This window comes from Accipiter gentilis, chromosome 7, assembly GCF_929443795.1.
Source record: "Accipiter gentilis chromosome 7, bAccGen1.1, whole genome shotgun sequence".
NCBI classification, from domain to species: domain Eukaryota; kingdom Metazoa; phylum Chordata; class Aves; order Accipitriformes; family Accipitridae; genus Astur; species Astur gentilis.
This window is the reverse complement of record NC_064886.1, coordinates 39753993-39780574: the sequence shown is the minus strand read 5'-3', so window position 1 is coordinate 39780574 and position 26582 is coordinate 39753993. Positions and strand designations below refer to the sequence as shown.

At 37.1% G+C, this 26582-nt stretch overlaps 1 protein-coding gene across 3 annotated transcripts in view; it reads right to left on the bottom strand.

The window, feature by feature from the left end:
• CDH13 (cadherin 13) overlaps positions 1-26582 on the bottom strand; it is a 519400-nt gene that overhangs the window by 414728 nt on the left and 78090 nt on the right. For all 3 annotated transcript variants that reach the window (XM_049806363.1, XM_049806362.1, XM_049806364.1), the window contains exon 2: positions 4490-4601. In XM_049806363.1, coding sequence (XP_049662320.1) covers positions 4490-4601 — 112 coding nt within the window. The remainder of the gene's footprint in view (positions 1-4489; positions 4602-26582) is intronic.

The window sequence follows — 26582 nt, the reverse complement described above, 5'->3', positions numbered from 1 at the left end:
AAGTTCTATACGTGGGTACATGCACATTAAGATATATTTTAGAGAATAAAAAGCATTGCGCTATCTGAGTAGAAAAGTTGAGATGCATTGCTGTAGAACCTGCTACCACATGCCAAATACAAGAACTAAGTAATTTTTCAACATTTTCTAAAGGAGTACATTTTTTAACATAGTGAGTGATTTATGTGAAATAAAAGTCGTTTTAAGATGTTTGTAAAATTCAAAATGCATTAAAGACTTTTTATTTTGAAAAGCCATAACTAAGTTTCAACAAGATGTGTTACATATATGTATACCTGAATAGGTGGAAAAAAAATCCATAGTTATCTAGCTATTACCCAAAACTCTAGATAGTCTTCCCTGCAAGAAATTACTAAGCCAAAACTCTTACCTCACTTTGCAAGCTACAACTACCACCTGTAGTTCCAATTACCCAAAATCTGCAATATTCAGCATGAAAAGTCAACACTAGCATATAAACCTCATGTTATAAACTCTGTAGAAGGTTTGGCATATTATAGTGCGTTGAATTAGGCTGCCACGTTGGCTCTATGCAAGCTGCAGAAAAAGCGAAGCAGGGGGAGATGAATCAAGTTTGTCTGATAACACACACTGTATGGATCAGAATAATGAAGAGAGTAAGAGCAGTAATGTTGATAACATGAAGAAGTCACAGAAAGAGGACATCTGTACAGTCAAATAGCATGATAATCAGTGGGAAGAATGGATGTGATAATCACAAATATCACATGGCATCATTTCAGAAGCAATAGGAAATGTTTTGATGTGAGCATGACTGGCACTGTGATCCATGTACACGCATGATACTGTAGTAGTAGAATAGTGTTCTCTGATCTTTCCACAGGCTTTATTCAGTTTTAACAAAGGAAATCTTGTTGCAAGCTACGGCTTTGCTAACAACAGAAGAACTGCCTTTAAGCATTAATGATAAGCAGACTAAGATATTTCCCATCATATGAGTAAACAAAGATTTTCAATATGGTTGAACAGAATCGTCTTTGTTAAAATCCAGAGAATAAAAAAAGTACCCAAATGCAGACAGACAAAGCCCTGATCTTGAAGCAGCCCAAGCTCTGAAATATCCAATCGATCACGTAAGAGACAGAAGAGGTCAGCCATTAATTAACATCCAAATTAAAGCTTTTCAAGTAAGGGTCAAAACTTCCTTTGTTTTGACATTTAAATCACTGGCAATGCATTCCCCAGTTTAGCATGCACAATGCATTACCTAATGCCTTTATGTTAATTACCTCAATTTTTCAAGTGCACTATTTGATTCATTGACAATTAAAAATACCCCCAAAAGCCAAGACTCATGTATGTTAAGTATAAACATGATTAATGTAACACAATTACATTTCCACATTTGATGAGTCTGATTAGGAACTTTCTATCAGCTTAGCGTGTTGGAACATTGTCACTACCAGTGACCCGTCAGCATTGCCAAAGACAAGCTTCCTGATGGGGAAGAATTTCATGGTCACAAATGTTCCAGAAAGGTGTAAAACCTGTAATTAAACACTGTCAATTATCACTTTACCAAGAATGTAGCAATCTTTATGATCTTCTCTATTTGATTGCAGAAGATAGTCCTAGGTCTAAATTAAAAAAAAAAACTATAAGGAAGAAGAATCCAGTAACACAATTGCTTGTTAAACAATTACGTGGACAGACCCTCTAGTAATTCCAGACAGTGACTCTACGAATCCTCTCCCACTACCTCAAGGGAACATCTGGTTTAAGAAAACTGCACTCAGAGAAAAAGAACTGGGCAGACAAAAAGTAGGAGAGCAATGCCTGATTTTGTTTGTGGTCACAGAAAACAGAAGGAGATAAAAGGGTCTGATGAGAAAAAAAGAAAGTCAAAATTAGGAAAAATAAATTACAAAATTAGGAAAATAAAATGGTCCACATCTGGAGGTTGCTGTTTAGTGAGATGCAATAGTAAATAAGAAAAGGAGTTCAGCCTAAGCACAATGAGATAAAAGCTAAGAAATAGCAACAGAATTCCAGTGAAACTAGCAGGAAGGAAGGTATGCATACACAACTGGACTGATGTAATTGTTATGGCCAACTTATAAGAATCTGTACAAATCAGAAGCAAGATAAAATTCTGTACCCTCAGTTTAGGCTGCTCCTCCTTCTTCCTCTCAGTAAATGTAAAATATAATTAACATTGCCATATGTAGAAGCAATAAATACATAAGAACCAGCCATAACCTATATTTAATTACAAGGGAGATACTAGCAATGAAATGTACAGTAGGTCCTTGTTTAAATTGAAAAATAAAAAAAAGAAAAAGACTGTTTTATTGCACTTAAGAATTAAGGAGCTCCTTGGCTTAGAGGACTACAAAAACAATCACTGCTATAGGCCTGCTTTGCATATTCGGTCTATTAATTTACATAGCCCTAGTAAGCCTCACGTTGCAATGCAACTGCTAAATTACACCACTCTTGGGTAATGGGTATAAAAAGATGCAAGAGCATGCAAAGTGTATTCAAACAGACAATTAAAAATATCAATTCTGTTGACAGCTAAAATGAAGAAACTGTGCAGAGGTTTAAAGCTGCTGCATGAAGGACATACCATTTACGAGTGATTGAATTAACTAGAATCATGCATCGACAGTCTGCCTTTGTCGAACATTACATATTAGGCCAATTTAGTGTCTGCTTATTAAAATAATTTAATTCCAAAGATTGTTTCCAGGCATTTCTAAATCTCCTGCTGCTCTTCCCTCCTCCTCATACTAATGATGTTGTCTTAATTATTGTGCTAGTTTCATACCAGTGTAATTTGCTGGGTCACCACAGAGCAGTCCTGTCAACTTTGGCTTAACCAACTCATCCTTTAGGTATTTGGGAGAACAAGAACAAATCAGCAGGAGATGTGGCTAGACACACTACAGTCTCAAAGTTGCAAAGCAGCCAAAGAATACAAAAAAGGTTATTTTTATTCAACTTAACACTAACTTGTTAATATTGCTTTTTTTTACATAGATCTTCAACTTTGTATAATTATTAAATCTATTAATCTATTATACTTCCTATATCCTAAGAATTTCTACTTTTAACCATCTAGAATGATGTGTTCGTCAACTTTAAAGTAAGAATTTCAAGGAAAACTAAATTGCCTAAAGAAATCGGAAGTTTAAAATCTATCTTCCAAACTGAATAATGATCTCGCATCTCTGAATAGCACTACTACTTATGATCTAAATTTCTTCTGAAAATACAACTCGGACTAAGTAACTTATCAAAACGCTTAGACTAAAAATGTTATCCTCCGGGTTTATTTTAGCACCCTGAATGACTTAAGTTTAAGAGAGTCATTTCAATAGATTCTGGCAACTAATTCTGACATTTCATTTTGAAAAGTTAGTGCTATTTTAAACAAGTGTGCACAGATTATACCTTCATCCAAACATGCATAGCAGTGAAAATATATCACATGTAGTAGTAATATCTGGAGGGAACTGAGAACAGAAATGTGTGCAATTTAATGAGTAATATTGCTTTGCATTTCTTGGTTTCACCAAACTGTCACTATATATCACATTGTAGGATCTAGATATCATACACAGATGCCAAGCACTACTGCCTCATGCTGCGTACCCTAGGAGAACTCCTGGTTCAACAGCAAGCAACAAAGCATGACAAAGAAACTTGTAATATGTATCACATGTAAATTGCTGGTGTCTTTGGAAGTTATGAAAATGGCAGCACTTAATATCTTTCTTAAGCCTTCAGAATCACTGACCATTGCATAAGATACTACCTTAGACAGTCTTGAAGTCCCAAAGCCACAGAACTGAGTGAACAAGTTGTAAGACTTGCTCACTAAAGTATTAGAATGAACTAACACCAGGACTCTAAGACAGTTAAATCTCCTTCAGCTTAATACTTTGAATATGCAGTACCAGATTGGATTTTATAATATGATACTTGGTCATTGGAAATATTACTGAACATGCCAGTTGTACAACACACAATTGTAACAATTTGCTACCACTGATGATCACAAGCTTCTTCCAGACTCCTCTGAATTTCATGTGAAGACTTGGACTTGCACCTGCTCTGAATGAACTTCTAAGATATAAACTTAATTCATCTCTGCAACTCAGATTTAGAATAGTGAAATGTTGATAGGCAAGCCCTAATTTCCAAGATTATAGGAAAGACCATAAAAAAACCTCAGAGTAAATTTTCCTCTTGATGATTCTAAGTTTTCACAATATTCATTTTGTCCTAAATGATTATATATAGTATTTTGCCATCTCTAGTACATGGAACAGAGTAAAGCCTCTAGAGATACAGGATTAATACAGGGGAACCCAGACAGAATCATGGCAATATTTCAAATCCTCTGTACAAAAAAAAAAGTTTTCTGATAAATGGCAGGAGTAGTATGAATACATAAGCAATTCTGATTTTTGCACAATAGTAATATGTGAAAATAACATACGTTTCAGAACTGGTTGGTCCTCTGTGAATTCAAATGGCTGTTCAATATAAAAAACCTTTTGCTGGAATCCAGGGACACATTCTAAATCTTCTGCACATGCGAGCAGCAGAACCTGAAGAAAAAAGGGAAATGGACTTTTAACATCCACTCATTCATCCATCATGTTGGCTTCTGGGAATGATACTGGGTTTAGGGTCAGTGCTCATAAAACGAAACATTGGGATCCATGCTCATAAAACAAAAATATCCATCACATCACGCTTCCCCTTCAAATCTCGCTAAACAATTTTTTATGTAAGGTTTTTGCTTTTATATACGTGGGCTATCATAGAAGTTACAAACTAGTAGCTTTCAGGGTTAAGTTCAGTTCAGATTATCAATAACGGATATTATTGGTCTTCATGAAAACATAGGATGTAATGTTGCTCCTAAAAATCACAGTTGAATATGGATAGGCTTAAATACATGCTTAAATTAAGCACTTTTAAGGCAATTTAAATAATTGATAAATTAGGGTCTGCAAACCTAGTTTCACAAAGTTGATCACCAAGTTACAGAAGGAATTCTTTATTCAAGGGTGAAGGTTCACATCACAGATGTTTCCTTTATAAAAGAACTTCTTTGCTAACAAATGTAAACTGTTGCCTTCCCCCCCTGCCCCCCCCCCCCCAAGCCACAGTATGTCCATTTTCCCTGTAACCAAAAGCTTATTTACACCAAGGGAAGACTGAAAATGAAATGTGTGCATCATAGTGGAGGTGGATCTGAAGGTTAAAGTTGAATACAGTTTACGTCACCAAAGTTCCCTGTCACCACGGGAACACCTTAGCAAAGGAGAAAGCTTATAAGCAAAATAAAATTGACTTGAAATAGGTACAATGCTAATCTCAGTCTCTGAATGTTTGTGTTCTATCCCTGAATCAAGACAACAGCCTGAAAGGCTATTTTTCTTAGCAGCTTTTAAGTGAGAGCATGGGGGTAAGAATGTCCAAGAAAAAAAAAATTGTCTAAAAAGTTTAGAAGCTTAGAGAGGTTAAAGTGAGACAAAAGGAGGCAAGTTTGAGAGTAGGAAAAAACCCAAATCTGTATTTTTCAACCTATATACATGTAACCACATTTTCAAAAGTATCTTCTGCTTCAGAACTTCCAAAGGTGTTTTTCAAAACCTGGTTTTCAGCTGGTGTACAGAGTACTCTTATCTCAAAGTTACTATGGCCAATCTGCTGTTTGTTGGACAGCCAAAGAAAAAAAAAAGAAATCAAATAGAGAGGGCACACATAGTGACCAAGAAAAAGATGGTGAAACACAGTGGTTCTGAATGACCAATGCTCTAAAATTCAAGTGGTCCTGCAAAAATGGGTCTATTTACTCAAGGCATCCTCAACACATGATTACAGTTTTACAAATAAAGCTCTTGAGCTGTAAAGTGAGGACAATTTCTGCCCTGTACCACACAGGTGAACACCGAGGGCTCCTTTCTTCTTCACGCGCTCAGGTAAACTGCATTCTTACTTCTCCCAACCTAACAGCAGGATCTCACATCTCTCAGTTCTACCTCCACCACATTACCACGTGCGTATACCAATCCTGATCCTAGAGAGATGTCCTGCAAAATTTTTACATGTGCATGTTTCCCTCTTAACCACCACTTACAGGCCATTTGCTAAATCAGTGCAATACATTATCTGCTCTCTTCCTTCATGCACTTCACACTCACTGTAAGTTTTATGTGATCCCATTTATAAAAACCAAAGGCAGCAATATCCCACCTGGTCTGCACTAGTTCTTATTGAAGCCAACTGCTGGATCATTTGTTTCATGTCACTGACATTTGCTATAAAAGCTTGGCTAGAAGTGCTAGCAGGCTGTGAGGAACAGCCAGAGTATTTCATGACAATTAAGGTGGTGGTAGTCAAATGCAGCAGATGGACACCTTTGCCTTCCATCCCGACCTGCTCTATGTTTGTCCTTTTGAAGGGTTAACCAAGAGAGAAATGCTTAAAGTAATACAGCAAGCAATGCACAACACACTTGACTACTCTTCACTTTTATATATTGACAGAACTGCTGCCTTTCTTACAAAGGCTTAAAAACACAGTGCCTAATCCCTCATTCAATTATTGATATATTGATTTTATTGGAGATTCTGGACTCTACAGGGGTTGAGAATTGGACATGTTCCCTTCAGTCTTCCAGTATGAGACATCTGCAAACATGAACTGACATATCCAGAGCCTGCCCTCAAAATTGTGCATAAAACTTGATTACTGATTATAAAGGGAGCCTTATATGCATTTAAATGGTCACATGCACAGAAAGACACACATGCATTTTCTGCACATTTTCAGTGTGCACAGGTGCATTTTTAAAGTACCTGTTTTTCTGACTCATGGTGTTACTGAATTAATATGCATAAAAATGCAATCACAGCAGAAGGAAAATTCTTCTGATCTCAACATGCAAGCAACAACTGAAGCAAGGTTATATAACAAGTCTACACCTGAAAAATAGCCCAAGCAATATATGCTGAAAATTTAACTACAAACAAGTCTTTCCCCTAAAGGATTAACACAGCAAGTAAGAGGTAAATCATGTTCTGCTATCCCAGCTGCTGGCATCTTAAAGTTGAAACTCTTGTCTTAGAGCTATAAATAAAAAGCCTGCTTTGAACATCATCTATGTCAGTACTTAGAGAAGGGAATACGTCTACTTTATCAGATTTGCGACAGTATAAGTTGACTTTGAAATCTGGGCAATCTAAATAGGTCACGAGTTAACTTCTGTAAGCCTGGTACAGAAGCCTCACATAATACAGATGTAGCAAATAGAAAATGACCTTTACTCCCTTTGAAATAATTACAAGACTCAGGCTTGGCCTTGCTGTGAAATGGAACATTTTATTCTACTTGTGCAATTCCAGGCACTTTCTTCTTCTCAACATGTCAGACAAGATGTTAAATTTGTCACCACACCAAGAGTTTTTAATTAATTGTCTTCTAAAAGCACAATTATTCTTTTAATTTATTTTTCTCATGAAGAAACTTCTTTTGTTGAACTAAATGTCTATCTCATTAAAATAATTTTTGTTGAGGTTCTTCACTTTGGGGGAAAAAAGTCTTTAAACACACCTTGAAAAAGTAAGCCAAGCAGATATATATTGAAGGCAAAGAGAATATTGTTCAAAGCAAAATACACTCTGAATTTAAGCACCAGGTAGATATCATATTTTTAGATATAATAAAAGGGCTTATGGGCTGATAGCTGTTTAAAGAAAGACTTCCGGTAAATACACTGAAAATAAAGTTTAAATGTCACGTATGTAGAATTCAGAATATATAAACATTGTTCACACATCTAGTCAAGTCAGTACTGGGCAATTAGTACAAAAGGATCTTTCAGCCACTACTGAGAAAAAAGCCGCATTCTGGAAAGACTATGACAATTATGCAGCAAACATTTGCTCATGAAAATCTAAAGGGATAGAAGTCTGAAAAGCAAGCCAGGGAGTCGTGACTACTCAGACCTACAGATCCTGTGTTCACTGACAAGCAGAATCAAACTTTTTCATAACCTCCTGCTTTTCAGAAATGCATAGAGTGAAGACTCATTTTTAATATCCTGACAATTTGTCTTTCTGAATTTATTACCAGTCACTATAAGGAAATGTCACTAGCTCAGATAACTCCTGTGCTAGTTTGGTCACTGGGCTAGAACTACTGATGAGGTATCGAGCCTGTGAAACACCTTTTTTTTGTTGTTGTTAATAAAACAGCACACACATGCTGGTGACCTTGACCAACCCCAACATTTGCACTGAGAGCTACTCACACAGAACACAGATTGGAAAGCAAAAGAGGATGGCAATTTTATACCATACTGCCGAGGAAATTAATAAAGCCCCTGATGTTAAAGTACCTTTGGGTATTACCACATCTCAAAAACCAGAGTTCTTCTACCATCTCTGCTGGTGACTGAAAGTTAGTCTCTGAAATGACCTTCCAAAGAATTTCAAAATCTTTACATCCTTTTTAACTCACGCAATTTCAGCACATGAAGCAACTCCATTCAGGTTTGATTGGCCACATCCTCACTCTGGAAATGAGTTTTCTCACCTTTTACTGTAAACACTCTCATATCTTCATTAGCTCTACCTGTATGAGATCAACTATCACAAAAATGCAAGCTTCAGAATATTAATTGCATTTCACACACATTCTTATGGTGTGAAAGTCATCCTTGTGCAAAGCTTTATTTAATTAGAGATGAAAATGGTGCAGACACCTGTGAAAACCATCTGCCCAGACATGAATTTTGCACACAATAAATGCTAACGAATCTCATTTCAGAGGGCAATGTTCTGTAGGACCACATTCTGCCTTTGACTTCAGGAGTGTAATTTGAAACACAAACAAAACAACATAAACCCCCCCAAAAGAAGAGCTAAAACATAAATCACACTCATTTTTAGTAATAATCTCAAAAGTTCAAAAATTATGAGTTACTGAGAAACGAGGGGTTTGGTTGGGGTTTTTTGTTTGGAGATTGGGGCGGGGCATGGGGCTTGGAAGTATGGTTTGGGGGTTTCTTTCTTATTTGACTCATTTACTTAGAAGTCAATACTGAAAATTTATGCTTCCGAGCTTCTGGAAACATGAGAACTAGAAATTTGCTTTTTGCATATGAAAACCAGATTTTCATATAAAATACAGTGATCCTAAAAGCCGAGACCGAGAGGAAAAAAAGTAATCAGAATAATAAGAACTGCCAACACTGAATTAAATTGCACATGACAAGATATTTTTATCATGCAGATCAAGATCTTTGAATCTTAAAACCCTTTCTATCTTCAGGTGCTGCAACACTAGACCCACAAAAAAATGGATAGGGAGGAAGCCATCAGAGAAGAAAAACAAGTAATAAGCAGTACACAGTTACAACGATTTGCAGAGAGATGATGAAATCTTGCCTTCACTGAAGTCACTAAGAACTATTCATTGATTTTAGTTTTTTCCTCAAGATTTAAATGAGTTATTTAAGTGTAATTAACAGAGGGATACTTAAGCAGAATAAAGACAGCACTGCTTTAAGTAAGGTTCTGCTTCTGCATTATGCAGACTCCAATTAGAGTGTCAGCAAATCCTAAGCCAATTTTGTCATCAAATCACATACAGACTGGACATGAAGTTCTCCTTGTCTTCTGTATTTTTTTCTAACATCAATTGGAACAGAAAAAAACTCGAAAGCCTGAATAAATTATCCTCTGATTGGCATAATTAACAAGGGTATTTTAACATTGCATAAAGGTATGTTGAATTATTTATCTCTGAAAGTGACTAAAATTAAATAAAACACACAGTTCTTTTGCATTAATTTCATTTCTAGAGCACTATAATTTGGGGAAATTTTTTTATTCAATATTTTCATTTTGAAGGGAAAGTTTTCACTATTTTAGGCTTTAATGTCTCTTCTTTTTTATCTGGAAAGAGGTTCAGAAAAAGAGTATTTACAATCTCTACAGCTCTACCTCTAAATCTGATAGTGAATTCCAGTCATTTTTGTAAGAAATGCTATTAAGATTTGGCACTAAGATTCTTCAAGGATGACAAATATTCTTTTAAAAGGGCCCACATATCCATTTACTGCAGAGCTCTGTCCTAAAAGTGAAAGTCACACTTGGAGTACTGAAGAGTGGGCTATGAAAATGCAAATTAGAATGACTTTATTGGCTCAAATGAATTCAGTTCTCCTGTCACTAAGCGGTGTGACTGCAGTAGGCATCCATTAACTGGAAACAAAATATGACAAACTCTTTTGTGGGACTATCTAGCACAAGAGCTTTCTTTTTATGAGCACTTTCCTTGTGAATGTATGTTTATTATAAGAATTTTATCACAGATTCAGTAAAAAGTATGCATCTTCCATGACACTGGGAATGTTAAGTTATTCAAGAAGCAATTTGCCAGCACTAGTGTCTGAACAGACAGCTACTTTCCTTCTGAAATTCGGGATGTCTGGAAGAGGCACTATCAGTTTGTTAAGATATGACCCCAAGGTCAGTTCAGAGCCCAAAGCGACTCTAGAGTCCGCACTGCTTAGGGCGAAGAAGGATAATATGAGAAGCGTACTAGAAAGCATGGGAGCACTTCCACAGCACACCCTTTTGAAGCCAGAGTTGTGATGATTCTTCTCACCCCAGGCGCTGACCTGCCTGGAAACCAGTCACTTCTGCTCTTCTTCCAGTCCCATCAGCTCCCTGAATGAAGTCACAGGGTAGCTCTGCGAAAACCAGTACTCACAGAATAGCGTAGCTAGAAAAACACGGTCAGATGCAGGACCATCACAGTCTGCATCAGTCTGATTAAGCTGCTGTGAAACTGAACCCCCAAATTAAGGTTTCTTTAATAAACTCTTACTAACACATACCTTCCATGCATCAGAACTTGAGCTAGCTTAGCGTTCCCTTGACTTGGGAACCCAGAAAAGCCTTATATAGGCCTCAAAGGAACCACCTCTGGTGTCACAAGCAGGCAAAGCGTACAGTCTCCTGGCCTGATCACTTGATCCTGAGCATAAATAATTCTTCCTGCATTCCACAATTCTGGACCCTTATTCTGATGGTCATTTCATAGCTTTCAGAATAAATTTGTTCATGGTCAATTTACAGCCATTTATTCTTGTACAAGTCTTGTCTCATAACTTAATTAACCTTTCTCCTCTCTAAGTCTTCAATTTATTAGGCTAGACAAATCAAGCTCTTTCAATCTCCTTCTGTAAGGATATATTCTTTGATCATCTCAGTAACCTTTCATTGTGCCTGCTTAAGTTTGCACATGTGCAAAATACACAAAGAATTCCAGATAAGCATTCTCCAGGGCCTGGTAAGTGATATTAATATTTCCTTAAGCCCAAAATCTGTTGCCTAATGCTTCCTAAATTCCACTTTTCTTTTTTTTTTAAAGTCTTGTCATACTGATGGTTCACAATCATTCTAAAATTAACTAACACACAAAGAGCTGAAAAATTTGACATCAATGGAGATACTGCCTCCATTTAGCTTCAACAATGTTAAGCAGCTTTTGCAAACAGAGTCAGGATTAATCTTTATCAAATACAAACACAGATGCAAACCCTCGTGCATTGCTAAATCTATGCCCTTTCCGACCAGATGGGAACCCACTCTGCTCACAAGTGGCAGACATCTTACAGCACAGAGCCCAAGCTTAACCTTTCCACTCAATAGAGCTTATTAGCTGACACTCAGGATTTGCCAATAGATAGCAGCTTCCAGGCTCAAGATGGCTTGTACCCACATGGCTCTGTGCAGGATCTGAACACTGTTCAGATTTTTGTAATCCAGACAAGAACGATCCTCTTGGTTCATTAATCATAGAATGGTGTGGGTTGGAAGTGACCTTAAAGATCACCTAGTTCCAACCCCCTGCCATGGGCAGGGACACCTTCCACCAGACCAGGTTGCTCAAAGCCCCGTCCAACCTGGCCTTGAACACTGCCAGGGATGGGGCATCCACAGCTTCCCTGGGCAACCTGTGCCAGTGCCTCACCACCCTCACAGTGAAAAACTTCCTCCTTATATCTAATCTAAATCTACCCTCTCTCAGTTTAAAACCGTTACCCATCATCCTATCACTACACTCCCTAATAGTCTCTCCCCATCTTTCCTGGAGGCCCCCTTTAAGTACTGGGAGGCCACTCTAAGGTCTCCCTTCTCTTCTCCAGGCTGAACAACCCCAACTCTCTCAGCCTGTCTTCATCAGAGATGTGCCCCAGCCCTCTGATCATCTTCGTTGCCCTCCTCTGGACTCGCTCCAACAGGTCCACGTCCTTCTTATGCTGGGGGCCCCAGAGCTGAACACAGTCCTGCAGGTGGGGTCTCCTGAGAGCAGAGTAGAGGGGCAGAACCACCTCCCTCAACCTGCTGGTCACAGCAGTATTTTAATGATTAATAACAGAGGCCAAAGCGTGTAACTTGTGCTCAAAGTAAGTAATATTTTAAACCACTCAACTATTTAACAAGTAAATACCTACCTGTCATGATTAATAACACTATTTAACAAACAAGATACATCAGACAAAAGGACCGGTTGGGCTCCAGGGTTGTTTGGGTTTTTTTGTTTATTTTTAGGCGTTATGAAAAAAGTAATCATACTTTGCTGAAGCCCATACACCACTAGGATGAGATTATAACTGGTTAGCCTATTTCAAGAAGCTGTATAATAAATTCATTTTACAGGGCACAGAATAATGCAAATGAGCCATTCAATAGCACTCCTGTACTAGTGAAAGAGGCATAAAGAAGAAACATTGAAAATCAGAGTTCTGATCTGGTTATACTGCAAGGTGTGGAGTTACTGAAAGCTGAACTGCATTACAACAATAACCTCTTCAAGATCTGCTTATACCAAACATTTTGGTTATTTATCACCTAATGAAATAAACAGGTTGATCCTATTTTCCAGCAGTAGTGACTTCATGAAACACTTAGATAAATAAAAATATGGATCTCTGGTTTTCTAAAAAAAGCAAATAAATCAAGAATTGTTTAAACTTATTTATTACCCTTCACATGCAGTCGCATGGGGCAAAGTCATCATTCCACACAGGAAAACACTGATGTGACAAAAGCCATTAGAGAAAAAATTAAAATCATATTTCTCACAGCAGATAGTGGGCTTTGGATAGGATGCCTGGAAACTATAAGGAATATGATACATGTTTAATTTCCCAACGGTGTGATCATTATCAAAAAAAAAAGTATAACCTTCCACCTATAGTTTTCTTGATATTCCACAAAGTTATAGTATAAAGCAATTATTACTGCACCACAAAACTGAACTTAGTGTAACACTGAACATCTGCCTTTTGCACTGGCAAGCTAAAATCAAAAATGAGCTTACTGAAAACAATCTTTCAAATAGCATAGGTTTGAGTATTAAACACATACACAGAGCTATCACCTTGAAATGTTACAAAAACAGGAACCAGCCCCCAGAACTCAAAAGTATAAGGACAAGTGAAAATGTCTGTTTCTCAACTTCAAGAAAACATTTGTTGAACATTTTTCTGACCTTCTCCTAAACAGTCACAAATGCAAGATTTTTAAAAAATGAATACAAGTAAATCCCTCCATTCCAGCAAGGGTATTAGAGGGGGGGAAAAAAAGCCTAACATCCAAAGACTCCTAATAAAAATTGAGAAATTGCTGCAAGGCAAGAAAGCCCAATGCAAACCTGCCTACCAATTTTGACATGCTTTTATTTGACTTTAACTGTGTATTGGCTTTGTGTGGTGGGATTTTGGTAGCAGAGGAGGTGGCTAACAGGGGTGGCTCCTGGGAGAAGCTGCTAGAAGCTTCCGCAGCTCCAATTCAGACCTGCCTCTGGCCAAGGCCAAGCCCATCAGCAGCAGTGGTAGTGCCTCTGCGATAACATATTTAAGAAGGGAAAAAAACCGCAGCGGAGAGGGGAGTGGAATGTGAGAGAAATCCCTATGCAGACCCCAAGGTCAGCAAAGGAGGAGGAGGCGCGCTGAAGGAAGGGATTCCCCTACGGCCTGTGGTGAGGCAGGCTGTCCCCCTGCAGCCCACAGAGGTCCACAGTGGAGCAGATCTCCACCTGCAGCCCATGAAGGACCCCATGCCGGAGCAGTTGGATGCCCCCAAAGATGGCTGTGACTCCATGAGAAAGCCCACGCTGGAGCGGTCTGTGACTGAAGGACTGCAGCCCGTGGAAGGGACCCACGCTGGAGCAGTTCACTGAGGACTGTCTCCCATGGGAGGGACCCCACGCTGGAGCAGGGGAAGAGTGTGAGGAGTCCTCCCCTGAGGAGGAAGGAGCGGCAGAGACAAGGAGTGATGAACTGACCCCAACCCCCATTCCCCGTCCCCCTGCGCTGCTGGGGGGGGGGGGGGGGGAGGGAGAGAAATCCAAGAGTAGAGGTGTGCCCAGGGTGGGGGAAGATGTTTTAAGATTTGGTTTTACTTCTTATTATCCTGTTTTGATTGATAACAAGTTAAGTTGATTAGGGTTTTTCTTCCCCCAAGTCAAGTCTGTTTTGCCCATGACCATAACTGGCAAGTGATCCCTCCCTGTCCTTGTTTCGACCCACGAGCTTCTCATTATATTTTCTCTTGCCTATCCCACAGGGGCAGAGGAGTGAGCAAGTGGCCTCATGGTGCTTTGTTGCCAGCTGGGCTTAAACCACGACAAACAGGAAGAGGATAATATATTCTGTAGAACAAGCTATAGACTATTTTTTTGTGCAAAGTTATCTGCACATCACATGTTTTTGTTTTGGTTGGGTTTTTTGTGTTGGTTTTTTTTTTTTTTTTTTTTTTCCAAAAGAAAAAATTTACAAATTGTACTGAGCAATAGTAGTATGATGGTGTTAAAATAAATAGTTCTGAAGACTGGCTTTCTATTGATTTCTGTTTAAAAAAACAAGCTCACAAGTGGATTCTTTTAGTAAGGACAAGGCCTGTTAATCATATCAATCTTTCTTTCAGTGGGTAATGTCAACTTCCCATTTTCATGAAACTGCTACGAACTTGACACTTACAGCTCAGCCTACCAACTATAACTGAAACTACCCAGTGGTTTCAAGTGTTACAAGAGGGAATAATGAAAAACATGGTTAAGCAGTAAGAGAATAAGACTTATACAGTCTCAGAAAACCAGACCAAAAAACTATGTAAGTGATACATGGTGGCATACAGTACTACTTCTGCTTGTCCTATTTAATAGTTCCTGGAAAGAGAGGTATAAGCCAGTTTTCATTCCAGTTGGTCAAGTTCAGGGTCATAAATAATTTCAGGATGTAAAACAAGTCTAAGAAATCTCTTTTTAACTAAGATGACAGAATATTGTTACATCATGCACCTAATATGCCTATAGGAGAGGGAATTGAGCTCAGAAATCAGCAAAGTATCAAACAAAATACAAACCAGAAACTGCTCACCTATATGCTGACTTTTGCACACAGGATAGAGAAGAGCCTTAAAACATAGTGTAGTGAATAAATAGATAGTCCACCAAAAAAAAAAAAAGGAGGTAATTTAAGCCTTTATTAAATGTACAAACTGAAGTCATTGGAATTGCAGTCAGTTATCCTACACAGTACACCACACTTAGACATAGGTAATCTATTTTACCTTTATCCCACAACCAATAGAACAGAAATTCCAGGAATGAAAATGGAAGTAGATTAGCTGTTACCTGCCTAGTCAACCTTCTTAAAGGACATGCTTCTATAGATCATAGATGATCAACCTGTTACAATGAGCTACATAATTACACTGCAGAAAATTCAGTTAACTCCTTTTGTCCCCCCCCCACCCCCCCCGTCATGTACAACCTGTCAAAATAAAGCACCACTATCCCCAGTTAACCTTGATAGCTGATCAACTACTGCAAGAAGTTATCAGAGTTTTAACAGACAATAACTGAACAACTTGGAAATAACTACAACAGTGGAAGAACGAGACTTGAATGAAATGGAGAAAAATATATGCAATACATATATTCCTATACTGTACATATATATTTAAATACATGTATAACTAAGTTGTTTTAATAGGGACTGTTTGATAGATACAGAGCATTTACAGTATAATTTAACATTATTTCAGCCCAGAATTCAATTCCAAAACTGATTAAAATTATTTACACACTTTTATATTTCCTTGTTCAATGCTGGTTTTCAAGTGATTTTACTTTCTCTTAACTAAAGAGCATTAACTGTACCTTATTAGTAGTAGGCTAGTTACCATACATATTTTTAATTCATTTAACTAATATGACCCAAGTTGTTGTATCACTGCTCAGTCAAGAGCTTGTGCATTTATTTCCAATAGGCAGTAATTTTCAAGCTCCTAGAGTCATCCAGAAATAAATAGGAAAAAAAAAAAAAAAAGACAGGTCTTTTTGGCAGTGCCAGCTGCTGCTTGAGGAGTATTTTTAATGAATTGCAAGAACACAGTCAAAAATTTGAAAGAACTTGTACTAACTCTTCTGAGTTTAGAGAAAGCATGCCCCAGGGGAAAGACAGCAAGTAGTTGAACACTTTTGAGCACATCACAATAAAGCAAAATCTCTAAAGCTTACAGACTCCCTTGTGTTAACAGTGACATTACATCAGGAACGACCTTTCCAAAGAAATAAAACCCATTAATGCTAGGAACATGATAACTATTAAAGATCAACACTTAGTAGCCAAAGTGTGTGTATGTGGCAGGGGTATGAGGGGCAGAATCAGTCTGGTAAATTAATTAGAACACAAATAATATGAAACCAAGATCTTGGTTTATAACCCTCTCTCTTATAATTGCTTGCCATTTAAAAGCTGAATGAAATCTTTTACATAAAAGATACAGCTATTGACCCCACACGTATTAGTCAAATAAAATCCTGCTATGTTGAGAATGAGATCTCATGAGTACTAGAAAATGCCTTAGTTACACCCTACTGAATACCTATTTCTTACTTCCTTACAGTAGAACTTTCTTTCAACCATAATGGAATGATACTGCTGGGAAATATTGCAAGTTAATCATTAAATATTTCAGGGCTTTTTTCCAGTTGTTTGTAGAAACAATCACCAGAGTTATCTGTACCCATGAGAACAATGATTTTTTATTTTTTTTTTTTTTTTATGACAGGACAGCTGTCAGCCCTGAGGCATAAAGACATACGTATGGTTGTACCCCACAAACTCCATGATGAAACCTCTACAAAAAACCCAAACATTTGTTTTTGAAATCCATAGTTTAAATCAGGATAGGTTTCTGTGGTGGTTAGGAAACTCATTATGTTATTTCAGCCTCCCCACTTAACACTGTGAACAGCACTTTCAGTATATTTATTAGTCCTATAATTACCTGTATTTACCAAGTCTATCCTCTGATTCCCAAGAGATTCAACAGGCAACAGACACAAGCAATAAACATATGAAAAATTGTGAAAAATGTGAATCTCTGTCTTGGATCTTGCAACCTGTATCTGCATCTAAACATTAATATTACTACTATAGTTGAAAGAGGTCAGAGGCACATCGTTGTTTAAAATTCCTGGACAGAAAGCATGCAAGGACATACTTTTGCATCTGTCTAGACTGACCAGGTAAAAAGGTCTAACATAATTCAGATTTGGGGGATCTGAAGAAGTCTATTTTTATCCAAGAGACAGGCTAGAAGAATTCTAGCATTTAAGTTGGTTTCTTTATGATGTTATATTTTATTTTTGTCTGAGCTGACAGGTCAGCAAAAGTGCTGAGAATGCATACACCAGGATATATGCGTTTGATCGTGGAATGTCCTACCATTACTATTTCTAAGAGGGGTTAATTTATTTTTTTTGGAAGTTTATATAACCAGATTTTTTGGTTAATTTTGACAAAAGTAAAGCTGCTTGAGTTGTACATAAAAAATAAGAAATCTTAAAGAAAAAAATTAAGGTATCCAATAATTTAAAGCCCCTTTTCCTTGTACACAGCAATTTAAATTTACTGGAGCACTTTTTTTTAAGTGTTTCAGCCTGGAAGTGATCGGGGTTCTGTGCTTGCACAGTATAAAACGATTTGAAATTCTTCAACTGCTTCAATTTTTTATAGGTACTTTTATTTGAAAATGATTGGGGTTCTAATCATGCTCAACATTGAACAATTTTAAATTATTTAAATGCCTTTTTTTAATCAATGCTTCATGTTTGGGACTGAATTCCAGGAGGTTATAGTACATTATCAGGCAGTTTAAATTATACAAGAATTTTATACTTTACAAAATCTTTCATCTCCTAAATAAGAAATAGTTTGCAAGGCTGAAAGCGTAAAGCATTAAACTTCAAAATAAATCAGCATTATACAAAATCAGAAGCCTAGTTTTTCTTGTTTAAATATTGTAAGAGAACCTTTTCCATAATCAAATTCCTATGTCTTACTACATACTATAAAGCATGAGCATTTCAGAAGCTACATACTTATGCTTCGGTAAATTGCAATAAATTATTTCAAAGAAGGAGAACAAATTCTAAAAGGTTTCCGAGTCCATGAAAAATAAGGATTTATTCCCACAGCATTTGACTTATCAAACTTCATGTCAAGCAAGCATTCAAGTCCTCTGTAGCATGGATACAGTGTGCTTAACAGCTTCTGGTTCAAGTTCATTGTAAATATTATGTATATCAAGTAGGAAATTCAGGTTGGACTTCAGGGACACCGTTCCCAATTTAAACAGGAGTGATACACAGAAACCTGGGGGGTTTCTTTAAATTTGATTAATGGAGTTATCGTTCTCAATAGTCCAGAATATGCTCTGCTCTTAAGCATTTCCATATAAAAGGAGAAGAAATTAAGGTGTGACATTTGAAAACAGCACTGGACGTGTACAGATGGAGAACTAAGAAATACAGCTGACAGGTCACATTAATAGTGAATCCTCCACTTTATTCTTACCTGGTATCATTCATTAATACTCTACCCATATGCTTACACTTACTACAAAAAGTCCAATGCAAGTATTTTTGTACTTTCCACAGAGATATTCAACAGATACGAATGCAATCTAACATCTGTTTTAAAATGTGACATTCTGGAAAGAAAAAATTAGTGACTAATTTCTTCAAAAGGCTTGTCTTCATATTTCACCTTTTTCTTTTTAACACAAATGACATAGAAGAAATAGGATAATTTGTCACCAAGAATAACAACCCAGTGTTCCTCTGCACATTCATTTGAAAAGACAGTAGCTAGTCCTTAAAGATATTGGCATGCCTTACTAATCATAAGCTTTTAATTCTGTCTCTCCAATTTCAATTAGTAAGTAAACACTAACATCCTCAGTTGCACTACATAGAGCTCCCCTTTATCCAGTTAATCATGTTCACTGCAGCTATTCCCTAGGCTGAGGTTTCAGAGTTCCTAGCTTCTGTAAATCCTCTGTATTACATCTTTTGATTCAGAAACGAAAATGCTAACATATCTTATCATTCAAAAACATGTGTCCTGGGTTCAGGAAGGACTGTGTTTTCCTCCCTCCCAACAGTCAGCTGCTGTGCTCCATGTACAGAATTAAGTTGCAAAGCATCGCTAAACTCATCTGAAATATTTTAAGTTAAACCTCATATTATAGCAATTAAAGAAGCTGTGAGAAACCATAATTAGACTAAGTGTCCAACAAATATTAATCAGTAAAATAGTATTCTATTATTAAGAAGCAGCCATTCACAGTAGGAGTTTCTCTTGTGAGAAACAAGATTAGGAACTGAGCCAAAAGCAGACCAGAAGGCACAGCAAATTGGGTTATTTGGTGCCTCATTTTAATTTATGAATTCTTTCACCTGTATTTCACTTATTTTGTATTGCCATTTTAGTGGAGAATGCATAAGCAGGCTCCAGCCTGTGATCCTAGATGTGTTGGTTAGTCCCAGCGTTCCCAGTCACTGTGATAAGGATTTCCCTTCCTCAATTCTAATCCAATCCAAGAGGCAAATTTGGACCACACACCATAGGCAAACCACTTAACCTCCCTATGCTCCCCCATCTGTAAGTGAAAACAATACAATTAACATCCATAGCAGGGAAGCTCTGTGATTTACTTAAGTGTTTTGAAGAGATTTGAAATCTTGAATAAGTACTGTAAAAATGCTGACAAATAATTCGTGTTTGAGGCACCATCAGTAACCATTTTGAGCATACAAGAAATAAGATCATGTCAGAAGCAAAGTTTCTATAATAGTAGGCCTGTTTTAGTTTCTTATTTTGTTACACCCTCTCCCTACATATCAGTTAATGTCTAATTAATGATAGTCTCGTAACAAGTCTCCTTTTCTGAAATCAATTTTAGAGCTTTCCTCCTTTAAGTCTATTTCTCTGCAGTGAGAAAATACTGAGTGACTCAGACTAGAATCTAATAAGAAGAAGTGTCAAGTATTTAATGTAAGAGACTTATTTTTTAAGTAAAATATTATTTCTAAGTTACCTTATTAAATACAGATAAACAACAACACAGTGCAAAAACACAAATTTATTTGGTGTAGGAATCTCTAATGTGATGACTTCTAGGAAAACAAGTATCAATCAAATATCTGTTCTTTCCACTTCCAAGTTATTTTACATAGATTCTGATAAAGCAATAAACTGTGCTAATAGTCAGGTTTTCCACTGCTGTCCACAAGAATTTTTTTTTAAACAGCATGTTAAATCACACATTGTTACCTGAGCTGATACAAAATAGATATAGCTTAGATGAATTCTCAATTTAAAATCTATATGCTATATCTGTAATACACCCGTAACTTCCTTATATATTATTGGTCTTACATGTATTCATCACCCCTAAAGACATGCTTTCTTTAAAGGACAGAAGGAAAAAATATCTAAAAAAAAGCAAGATTTAAGAATTTGGAACTCCAGATTGTATTTTGTTTTCTGATTAGACTAAATATGTGTATTTATGTAGAGATACTCAAGGCAAAAATCCAGGCATTATGAACTTTTCAGCACTGTTGAAAATTATAACCAAGCCCAATTTTTAGTTCTGTAATTTCTAGCACCTATAGAAGGTTCTTTATTACTGAAGAAGCAGCGAGCAAACCAAGCCTACCATCCACAGTTTCCAGAAGAACTGCCTTATACATGATGAAATGCAACTCATCAATTAAAAGAGTCATTCCAGTAAGTTCATGTATACAACCATGTTACCTTTTCCCTTTTGCACTCGTTAGTGCCTTGACAACAGCAAAGCCTTCATTAGTAGCTAACTTAAAATCAATCTTAATATACAAAATTGAGCAATAAAACCCTTGCAAGAGGTTTATGCTCAATGTGATACCAGGTTCCAAATCCACACAGGACATAATTTAAAAATTCTAATTTAAAGTTGTGGTGTACATTGTAAGAGACAAAAGAAATTTTGAAAAACAAAGCTATAATGCAAATGAGACTGTTATATTGCTTCTGCCAGCAATAAAATTACAATCCCTTATTGTATCCACTGGCCACAGAAGTGAAAGACAAGTAGCAACAGGAACAAATATTATATGGAGCAGATGGAGAATGAGGGCGTTTGATCAGATGTCAGGGAAACCACTATTTTATTACTTTTATTTAAATAAATTAAACAAACAAACAAAAAAACCACAACTGATATCCAGAAAAAAATCGGCACAGTAGATTTGGCAATAGGTATCTACTAGTAGAAAAGTTCCTAAAAAGCAAGAGGTTGCTGCTATAATTTATTCCCATGTAGTGAGGCAAGAAAGCACTTGTAGGGTTGTTTAGGGTTTGTTTTGTTTTTTTTTTAATCACCTGGTAAAGAGCTAGAGGAAGAACTCAGTGAAATCTATTAGTCCAAGGGGGAAGCACACCACAATGGAAAGGACTTGAAGGAGAAATGGGAGTTGGGAGAGGGGGAGGACAAAAATCTCATGCTTGCTCTGAAAGCTCACAGATGATGTTACACAACAGTGTTGTGTGTCTGATGGTTCTATATTCGGCACCCCCAAATAGCTCAGACAACATGCTTTTGTATCCAACATAAACACATCAGTGTTTTTTGGCATTCACTTTGTTTCACTAACATAGTTCATATTGTTTCCATGCTCACCAAAAACTGTTAAAAGAGAGTAAAGAAGGAATAATTGCTCTTTTTTCATAGCTTGCTCTAGTCAGCTTAGAGGGTGGAGAATTCTCCTGCCAACCTACAAGGGCAAAATCCTAACCCCTCATGAAAGTGTCATCCGTGACAGAGCCAGAATCCCATCCCACTCATTTTTACTTAAACTCCATGGCTTTTCACTTGGCAATTTACTTCTGTCATTAGCTAGCTTCTATGTCCTAGATTTGGTTTCTCTTTTTTTTGGCTTTCATTTCTGCTCCCTTATCCTACATCCCAGAGGCTGCCAGGATTATTGGACAGTTGAAAGGGGCACACGTGCATGAACTCCCTTCACAGCTATGACAAAAGACAAGAGCATCCATTTCGAAGTAGTGTTCAGTTGCCAGCTGTAAAAATGCAGGTGGTCTGTGTGCTTATAGCAAGTAGCTACAGGGAGGATTTCATACAAATACATGCATAACCATATTTAACTCAAGTTTCCACTGGAAATTGCACTACAGCTGACAGACTACAAGACTAATATACTTTATAACCTTTACCTGTACAATATTAGCTCATTCTAAAACCTAGTGCAGTAACACATTAAGACTTGAAGAGCTAGAAATTCTTAGCTTAACTCATTAGTAGACACCCATTTTTAACTAAGTTGAAAGATAAATGAAGCAAGAAATCAGTATGTTGAAAGGTTTGTCTTCAGTTAAGATAAAGGAAAATTTTGTCAGGGAGAAAATTTCTACTCATCTTTCTGCCTGTGAAAAGCCTAGGGAACAAACAATAAAGTCAACATCTTTAAGGTAGGTCAATATTAAAGCACTCTGATGGGAGAGCAGAAGACCATCTGAAACTAGCAAAGATTAAATTGGGACCAGAAATTACACTAAACTGCTTTTTTTCCCCCCAGAGCCAAGCATGGTGATAAGACTTCACAAAGCAGAAATGAAATAAAACTATCCAATTCTGTTAATATTAATGAAATTTGTTGTCATTTATTATGCATAACTTAGATAAAACATTCTATAAAAATAATTGAAATGTCATTTTTTTGCCTCCCCTGGGCAATATTACTGGTTAAGGGGGGTACACTGGAACAGTGAAAAAACAACAAAACTTTTTTTTAAGTTTAGAAGTGTGGGGTGGTGGGAGGGGAAATGTTCTGGAAGTGTTGAGTCATTCTGTTTTACTATTTTTGAGAAAAAAAATGAGCAGTTAAAAGCCTCCCAAATCAGAGTGTTTCATTTTCAGTTTAAGACCCAGATTGTATGGTTTCATTCACGTTAGCTCAACATTATACTTCAATTGCTGCTGTACAGTCTGGAAGCCAGTAATTTTGTCTCTCTTGTCCTGTGTGATAGGGTCTCTATCTGAATGACAACCCTAGATACATTTCTGCCATTCAACCATACAAGAAAATTGGGTCCACAAATGAGGTACCTAAGCTGTAGCCTTAGTGGCCACATACCTCACCAAGGAAACATAAATCACTATTAAACTGGCACAAAAGAAAGGGTTTCTGTTCACTAATCTTTCAAAACTGAAGTGTATCAACTAGAAACGCTACAGTCTAAAATATATTCCATTTCTGATTTCCAAGTGGAAGAGGAAAAAGGTAGAATTCTTTACAAGATATCAGAGAGAAGTTTCAGATAAAATATTTTGAGTTGCCTGTATGGCTTGACTTCACTGGCTCGCTGAACCACCAGTTCTTTCTTATTTTTGTCATTCTTTAGAATCATTTCAGTATGCCATTATAGTGGCAATTAAACACCTTCATTAGTTCAGCATAGCATTTTATAGACATACCAAGCTGGCACAAGCAACAATAGAAGATGTTAGTGAGGCATCCCAACACAGACTGAACAACTCTGGTAGGCAGAAGGATGAAAATTCAGCCCACAAGGAAAATTGCACAAATGTGACAGATTTGTTTCTAGTGACCAGACTACACCTTTCTACATAATGTAGACAAAGCCCAGCACTGCCTAGTCGTGGACACACTTTTCCAACCCCCGGCCAAGGTTCTAAATCTGGTAATATTTTTTCCTACAGCATAATCTACAACAAACCAAAGAAATAAATGTTTGGAGAAGAAACGGTAACATTAAGGAGTGAAGACAGGCATTTCCAAATCAGAAGCACATTTTGAAGTAGTCCAAGTATCAACCAAGCTGCCTACATATAACTCTAAAGTATTGAAAACCAGACTTGTCACCTTTTCCTAGTTTCAATGTACTGAATCACATGATAGTTTTGTAATGGTTACTAATGAAAAAGACCCTTTAAAAAATTTTTATTTGAACTTTAGATCTACCGATGAGGAGTAAGTAAAGCTACAATAGCATCTCCAATTTACCTGACCTAGTTTCTATATAGCTATATTATAAGCTACGCTTTCATTACGTTTAAGCGAATGCTCACCAAAGCAGATTCTGGCAAACAGGAATAATGCATGAACTCTAAAGGTATTGCAGGATGCCTGCCTTCTCTATTATCCTCCTTAGTTTGTATTCCCCATTATATTTAGGGTCCCCTGTTGTGCCATAAAGAACAGCGAATCTATCTTGAGCATAAATTAATGTGAAGCTATTGCAGCGGTTTCTTGCTTCCCCTATGAATTCTTTCTACAACACAGCTGTTTCAAACATGCAGTAATTATTTTGCTGTTACCTACTACTAGAAGAAAGGAAGCTTGATAGCAATGAATTGAACTTGCCCTTTGTCCCCTTTCATTGTATCTACCTACAGCAGACGGCACCAAAATGCAACTCAATTAAACACAGCCCTCTTGTCATAATATAAACAGAAGTTCTCCTCACTGCAGAAGCAGGAAAGTTTTGCCACGACACTCCTTGTTGCATTTGACAAGTTTATTCAAAAACAAGTATTTCAGTGGGGAGGTCTGTCATTCTAATCCTGTTCTTTATGCGAGAGCAGCTAATGCAATTTCAGCTACCTGAATAGCAGGGCTCTTGCTTCCAGATGTTCCATTGTGCCTTGCAGACAACTGCTATAGGACTGCCACCAAAAGACAGGTATTATGAGTATTTTTTCCATCATTAGCTTCCTCTTAACACAGGGTTTACAGCTTGCTTGTTGATTCCTGTAATTGTGATAGTCATCGTAGAAGCCAGTATAATGCTATCCTTCTATAGGTCTGCCATAATAGCAACAGAAAGAGGGCAATTGTACTGAACAAGGGGGTAAACTTAAGTTACTCCTGAGCTATTGAAAGACTGTTTAAAAGATAAAAAAAAGAAAAGAAAAGATTGAGTCAATGCATCAAGGCTTGAAGAAAATTGTAGACTGTTTGTACTTCCAGGACACAAACCTCAAATTACAGTATCGCTGATTAGCTATATTTGCACTGATTGGAGATACAGCAAGCCTGCAAGAACACCTCTGCAGGGGACACCAGGGCACCGAGAAAGACAAGGAGCTACAGTAGCCAAAGCTAGCATGAATATTACAGCCAACTGAGGAAAAGACCTGGAAAGAGGCTCTACTAACTTTTGGCAGCAGCCTAAGAGGGTATACAGGCATCTCCATTACCTGCCAGGTTGCAGTAAGGCTAAGTGAAAGAAAATACACACAAAAAAACCCTACTAACAAACCAGGCATTAGCTTCTCCTGTTGCATGTATTAACATTGGCTAACCAATAAGCTGGTTTTATTTCATTAATAATGTATTAGTGTCTATAATCAGCATAATGTGGGGTTTTTTCCCATCCTGCCTCTACAAGTATTAATAGAATAAGCCTTGGCATGAAACTGTTGAAGTTTTTCTTAATCCCATTGAAAAATAACAAACAAATGCAAATAAAGCCATGCAGGAAGAAGAATAGTAAAGAACAAAGGTGTTTAAGTCTACATGTAGAAATCCTTTCAACAGATTGAGATTTACATTTGTCGTCTTAATATCAATTTACATTATTTGACATGTTGTTTATTGTCCAATAGCAACATGTTTTCTTCCCCCTACCTGTCATTTGCCATGTATAAGCAGTATTTATCTAGATATTAGGGGTTTTTAACCATGAGCTTCTGCTAGGAAAAGAGCAGCTTTCCTTATAATATGTAATGTAACTAATAAGCTGCTCCACTCAACTGCCAAGCATTTGCAGTTCTCTCTAAAGTCAGTGGAGGCTGTCGGTGCTCAGTTTTTTTCCATGGTTAAAACACACATAGGTTGGAGAATAAGCATTGCCCCAGAACAAGTCTACCATCCATTGTGCTTTGCCCAGAGCAACTGTGAGTAAAGACAACTGCAATGTAAGTAATGCAGTTACTGAGTGTGACAATCCAGAATTTCATTCTACATACAGTTACTCAGACATGGGTAATCACTGTTTAACAACCTCACAAATGTGTTTTCTAGTTGCCAAAATCTTGTGGAAAACAATCTGTTCTACTGATTTTCTCCTTCAGAATAGAGGAAGTGTTATAAAGATAAAAAAATCAAAATCTGATCCA